General features: G+C 33.4%; 1 protein-coding gene across 6 annotated transcripts; it reads left to right on the forward strand.

The window, feature by feature from the left end:
- The first annotated feature begins 1,017 nt into the window (after positions 1-1,017).
- LOC116402242 (U11/U12 small nuclear ribonucleoprotein 31 kDa protein-like) lies at positions 1,018-6,428 on the forward strand. Of its 6 annotated transcripts, none has more exons than XR_004214720.1 (5): positions 1,085-1,218; positions 1,314-1,849; positions 4,255-4,292; positions 4,709-4,781; positions 6,145-6,382. XR_004214720.1 is itself a non-coding variant. In XM_031881504.1 (4 exons), the coding sequence occupies exons 1-2, from the start codon at positions 1,033-1,035 to the stop codon at positions 1,818-1,820; spliced, it is 693 nt and encodes a 230-aa protein (XP_031737364.1). In that variant the 5' UTR covers positions 1,018-1,032; the 3' UTR covers positions 1,821-1,849; positions 4,709-4,781; positions 6,145-6,382. The 6 variants fall into 6 exon arrangements, 2 of the variants coding, with proteins under 2 accessions (XP_031737364.1, XP_031737365.1); XR_004214721.1 differs by lacking the exon at positions 6,145-6,382 and adding an exon at positions 5,711-6,042; XR_004214722.1 differs by lacking the exons at positions 1,085-1,218; positions 6,145-6,382 and adding exons at positions 1,953-2,018; positions 5,711-6,089 and having other exon boundaries at positions 1,764-1,849; positions 4,255-4,422.
- Positions 6,429-6,666: the final 238 nt, after the last annotated feature.

Here is a 6,666-nt window from a genome sequence, read left to right on the forward strand (position 1 = left end):
TTTTGGGGTCAAGCTTCACATGTGGCATCAGGCTTACTTCTTTTCATTTCAACAACTTCTGAAAGATTGAAGACTTGGAAGATTAAACTTCTTGATTCCAGAAGATCGAAGTTCAAATCAACGTGCAACTACAACATCCTGAAGATCGAAGATAAAAAAGTTCTAAGTTTTAACTTGTATTCGAGAAAAAACATTAAAAGAGTAAATACTAGAGGTTGTATTCACAATATTCTTTAATATATAAAGTTCAACTCCACGAAATACATTTCTTCAAAATCTCGTGTGAACAGTTTGACACGTCCAGTGAGACAATCTCACCTTTCATCTCTTCTCTTTTGAAGAACATCTAAAGAATCATGGCCGATTGACGAACAAATGACATCGGCAAGCAGCAAATACTCACAGCCGCTCAAGGGTCTTTGTTGAAAACAACAAATCATGATCATTGAAGATTAGCCTAAACCCAAAAGATAAATAATTTTTTGTAATAAAAGTAAACTAACCTTTGACTGAACAATTTTCTCTATTCTTTTGACTTCTTTTGGATTTTTTTTCCTTTTCAAAATAAGAATGGTCACTTTGATTCTCATTTTGTCGATTATAATAATTTATACTCACAACATATTATAATAACTTGTACTATAATAATTTACACATAAACACAAATTATAATAACTAATATTATAATATTATGTACCCTAAACACGACTATAACAACTTAAACTATAATACTATGCAACAAACTTCTCCTAAAAGAATTTGTTTATATGAATATGATGTCTCTCTAAAGATGAAGAAACAATTTATTTATAGAGAGTGATATTGCAAAAAGTTACTGAAACTTAGAAGTGAGCATTGACTTTAAAAAAATCAATTCAAACAATCGAAATTAACCAAATCTATTTATTATTTAATATTAAATAAAACAAACCGCTTATAGTAATTGTCTCATTCCTAGATTTGGTCGATTTCCTAAACCTGACGTCTATATTTTCATTCTATAGGTTTTGTTTACAGCACTCGGGTGAAAAAATGGCGCCCAAGGGAAAGAAAACCAATAGCCCTACTAGCGACAGCGACGAGGACGAAACCTTCTATTATGGTATCCCTCCGCCCCCTCTTCTGACCCGTCGCTGCCGTCGTCTTCACAGTCGCACTTCTCATCGCAATCGCACTCACACTCACACTCTTCCACTAAGTCTGGCGGTGGTTCTGGAGGTTTGGTTCCTTCGAAGTCTACTCTCTATGTTTCCAATTTCGACTATTCACTCACTAATTCCGACCTCCACACTCTCTTCTCCAACTTTGGTAAGATCGCTCGTGTTACGGTGTTGAAAGATCGACAGACTCGCAAGTCTCGCGGCGTTGCCTTCGTCCAGTTTATTTCTCAGGACGACGCGGTGAAGGCCGCGAAACAGATGCACGGGAAGATTTTGAATGGCCGTGTTCTTAAGGCTGCTATAGCGACTGATAATGGTCGTGCGGCTGAGTTTATAAGGAAGAGGGTTTATAAGGATAAGAGTAGGTGCTACGAGTGCGGCGCAATTGATGGGCATTTGTCTTATGAATGCCCTAAAAATCAATTGGGGCCAAGGGAGCGACCAGAACCGAAGCGGGTAAGAAGGGGTGGAGTTGGTGCTAGGCACGAGGAGGATTGGGGATCGGATGTTGGAGAAGGGTTTGAGGATGACAATTGGGCCTCGGTGGTGGACGGAGATGCAGACCAGAGACTCCTGACTGGCGGTGAGAACATTGTAGAGAAGAAAAAGAGAAGAAAGCAAGTTATTTCAGTGACGAGAGCGACGAAGATGATTAACTGAGCCTGTCTCTTTGGAAGAGTTTGTAAAAGGTGCGTGTTTTTACTATTGTATTGTTTTTATCTGCCGTTCCATTATATTTTGAACCTCTATTCTGGTTGATTTTGGTGCATGATTTTTGGGTGGCATTGTTAGATGAGATAAAGCTTACAGAGTTTAGATTTTGGGCTGCCGGGTGCGATAAGTAATAATGAGTTACAGGTATGTAGTCTACACTTCATGGTAATGTCAGGAGTAGTCAGGATTGGAATACTAACTCTTAACCTATGGCACTTGCTCTCCACCAATAGGTTAGTAATTGAAACTAGAAATGTTATGTTGAATTCAAAGACTCTCTTTGGAGAGCTGAAATGTATGAGTTTAATTACAAATCGGCTCTAAAACGCTGAATCCAACCATTGGTTATTGATTACATTACATTACAATCTCATCCGATCACGGTCTACCGAATACCCCAAGGATTTAGGCACCGCTGTTAACAGTATATGAGCACTACACTGGAATTTGGAAGTGGTAATAAATACTCATCTTCCAATGCCTCCTGTTTTCTTTTAAGAGTTAAGGATTTCTGCAGTCAGAGAGTATAAGTTGCTTATTCAATCTCATGAGCATGAGTAATATTTGTATTTTTGTACATTTTGGAATTCCCATATCATGATCTCGGCGTTTAATGCCAAGGGCTTGATTTCCCAATGTGCCAAGACTTGTCCAAAGGTTTTCTTTGATCAAACATTATTGTTATTATTATTCTTTTGATGAGACATTTCTTTTATCAGAAACATATAAATAATTTCATTGATGGGATGAAATTACAAAAGAGCACATATGCTGCGAGAGATTACAAAGATTATTCCATTGTGATATAAGAGAAGTAATTGTAATAATGAAAGTGTGGGGTGAATTTACACCAAGTGAAGGTTGTATACAAAAGATGATCGAAAAGTGAGTGAAGTCGGATTCCTTATCTTTGAAAGTACGATGGTGGCATTTGTTTCAGATGAGCCAAAGAGAACTCTTCACTAAGATTAGATGAAAAGCAAGGGTGGGGAATCCAGAAAACCCAAGGGACTTGGGAGAAAAATCAATCCAATCACATCAATCGATAATGAGAGTGAAGTCATTACTTAAACCTTTAAAGTGGACGTTCACCAATTTTAAGGTTCATACCTTGTGGTTTGGATCAGTGTTAGGTGGTCTGCTCTCTTCTAGTTAGCATCATAGTTCAACATTTTAACCTAATATATTGTAATCCTCTCTTCCTACTGACTATTTGTCCATTTAGGCACATTTTCTAATAATTTTGCTTTTAGTTTTGTTTGTTTTCTTCTGTTCAAAGACTAGGAAAGAAAAAGTAGTTTTCAAGAACATTTTTATCAATTGTTCAAAGAAGTTTAGTCATAAGTAATTTTCATAAGCATAATTTTGTGAAACAAAATTGTTGCCAAATAGAGGCTTAAGTTTTTTTAGCTTTCAACTTGACTTTGTGATCAATCTCTTCATGTTTGAAAGAAGAAGGCATTTGCCACATTTTAGCAAAGAAGGCATTTGCCACATTTTAGCTTTCTCCCCTTTACCACTTTGTTTTAGTGGAGCTACGTGAGGAAAAGGTGCCATGTCTCTGAACTATTTTGATTTATCATTCATATAATTTCTTACTTCTAAATCTCTTATGTACCCAGCAAAAAATATTGCTAATATATTTGAATCTATCTATTCTATAACTTATATTCTTGCACTTTCAATGCTTTGATCATAATCACAAGATGTGTGTGGAAACAACAAAATGCAACCTTAAACATATTGGGTTAAAGAAATATTCGATATCACTGATTTCAACTTTTGATTATCACTGATTCATCTATAATTTTGGCTGGATCCATGATCTTCCTAACTCATAGTAGTATATGTTTATCATAACCAATACGTCTTCCTGTCGTTACAACATCTTTGTGGGTTTTTGTTATTGTTTTGCTTTGTTTTAGCTGTTGGTTTATTTGACTAGTGACTTACATGAGATTTTGTGATCATGAGTGCTGAATCATAAAGAGACAGAACTTTGCTTCATTGTACTTCGTATTAGTGAAACATTTTGATAAGCTTTCTGAATTAATTTGAAGTATTTTTCAATAGAGAAGTCAACGGCTTCATTTTCACTATTGGTTTAGAGGTAGGAATATAAGAAGTTTGAGATTTGCGACCATTGTGTAATTCTTTCGGTTGCTGTGAATTTGTTTGATCACTCACATGGTTTATTCTTTTTTTCATACTTCATTGTGTTTTTCTTATAGCCAAAAGTCTGATGTGTTGTTTATGAAGTTTGAATTTAGGATTATTGTTTGAGGTTAGAATATTTACAAGGACTAAAATGATTTTTAGGTGAAGTTTAGAAACTTTTTCTGTTTATTGAAACATCATTTAATTTTTTTGATATTAACAGGTTACATTGATGGTTTAGAGATGGAAAATAACACAAAGGTACAAAATTAGTTCTAAATAAATTTAAAAGGTAACTTTCGTAGTTACAACATCGTTGATTAAGAACCCAAAAGCTTTGATGTTGAACAAGATTACCAACCATGTGCAGTCATTACAATACCAAGTTGAGGTAATTATATTTTAGAATAAAATATGAAAAAAATGTGGTCCAGTTTGCAGTTTTCAAATCTTAGTTTGGCTTTTTAAGACAGAAATTTAGAGATGGAAAATGGTGTCTATAGGCTTAATTTTCAAAATCTAAAAGTACAAAAATTATCAGAGCAGCTTTTGTTTTACTATTTTTTTCCTTGGAACAAAATGCAGTGCCTTTCATTTGTGAATTTACTTTTGTGTGTTTCTTTTCTGTTTATATGAACATCTGAAGAAGTATGATGTATGATTCACTGTCTATGCAGCTCTGCGAATATTGGCATGTTTATATGCTAATGTAATGTCGTGCACAAAAGCCTTGGAACACATATATCAAAGGTAATTCTCACCTTTCGAAGATGAAGATTATGGTTTGCATTTCTTTAAATGTGTCACTAGAATAAAAGTTATTTTTATTTAAGTTTCTAATTATGCTGAAGGTTGGTCAATGATGTTGTTTGAATATTCCTAAAGAAAGAGAACACTAGAGGGGTTTACTCCCTTTCTTGTATTAGAAAACTATGCTTGAACTTAGAGCTTTTACATTTTTGGTTCTGTGTTGTGAGGGCTAAATAAAAGTTGTAGTTCTAAGGACATTATTGGTTTTGGTTTAGGTTTTGTCAATAACATTGGATAAACGGTTTAGGTTTTGTTTGTCTTTGTTTGAATTACTGTAGAAAATGGTTGTTTGGGTTTAATTCGGTAGGTTAGGTAGAACAAAAATTGAATACATCTCAATAAGCTATCTCTATTGTTCAACCTATACAAGAAAAAAAAGATAATTGAAACAAAACAAGAGCTAAAAATAAATTAAGGTTAGAGATGAAGATGATCTTCTCAGATAATTGAAATTGTTTTTTATGCATAAAAATGGTCTGGTTCTTCAGCTTGAATAGTGCCAAGAGAAATGACCAAATTGAGGTGCTACAAAAGGCATGAATTTACAGTTTTCTTTTTTCGAAAAGGCCTAAACATAACACTTTAATTAACAAAATGGGCTGTTCAATTGGGTTTAATTCTAGATTATGTAGAGCTAATTTTGGTGATGTTAGGCTTGATCTTTGCTGTCATATGGTGTAATATTTGATGTCAAACCATTTGCTGAGGTTGCTAGTGTTTGCATGATGAGGTATATGATTAGACTGTGATTTTGGGCTTGATTCTTTCCTTGTTTACGCAAGCTAAGGATCCCTTTAACTTGCTTTCAAAAACTTTGAGCCAGTATGTATTGGCTGGTGTTATTTACTGCAACAGTTCTTTTATTTCAGCATTGATGGCAAGCAACATGTGCAACCATTTTCTTTAGTTCACCGTTTAGTTTAAGATTTATCTTGTTCCTCCAGTTTTTTGTAATTTTTCTGTGCACACGTTAGATTGTTAAACCTTTTGTTAGATTTTCTTTTGGCAAGAACAACTCAACTAAGAGCAGTTGGCACTATGTGTTTCTTTGTTTGGGGTTGAAAAAGTTTATAATTTACTTTGTTAGGATAATCTTTATTGTGATATTTTGCCTGGAGAGTTTGTATACTTTGTTGAAGAACTATTTGATTGAGTTTTGTGTAATATTTTTCTTGAGGGGGAAGGGGTGAAAAATTGATTACTGGTGTGTTATTTTCCAAGCTTATTTATCTGTATTTCTTTGCTTAATTGACTATAGTATTTCATAGTCATATATTGATATATATTTTATATATTCATGTAGGTGTGGATGAAATGATATCTTACCAAAGCAAAAGATAACCAACAATGACAACTCAACTACATTAATAACATAACCTTGAATATTTGATGAATTGAGTGCATTTGGAGAGCTTGTGTACTTTATCGTAGCTTTTTTAGTTTGAATAACAACTTTATTTCAGGAAGTTATTATTCAATACTTTATTTTGTAATGTTGATGAGTTGATAGAAAGTTATGGTGTTTGGTTTGTTATGAAGTATTTCATGTGTTTGGTTTTCTATTAAAAATGAATACTTCAAGTAAAATTTATGAAAACCTATAAAGAAATTAGATATTTTATAGCTTCGAGCAAAAGGTCCATAAGATTTTGTATAGCAAAAAAGAAAATTAATTATAATAGATTAAATAGTATTGTTATAAAACATAATTACAGCTATAAATAATATATTATAACCTTGTCGTGGTATGTTAGTAAATATATTATAGCTTTACTAAAAAAACGCTATCAAATAGATTTATAGCAACATATTTAAGCTATATATT

Source organism: Cucumis sativus, chromosome 2 (genome assembly GCF_000004075.3).
Source record: "Cucumis sativus cultivar 9930 chromosome 2, Cucumber_9930_V3, whole genome shotgun sequence".
Lineage (NCBI taxonomy): Eukaryota > Viridiplantae > Streptophyta > Magnoliopsida > Cucurbitales > Cucurbitaceae > Cucumis > Cucumis sativus.

Excerpts from the sequence above, each read along its gene's own strand:
- LOC116402242 (XM_031881504.1), top strand. The coding sequence starts at position 1,033 with ATGGCGCCCAAGGGAAAGAAAACCAATAGCCCTACTAGCGACAGCGAC. Across the intron at positions 1,219-1,313 it reads GTCTGGCGGTGGTTCTGGAG|ATCGCTCGTGTTACGGTGTT; the intron begins GTTTGGTTCCTT and ends AACTTTGGTAAG.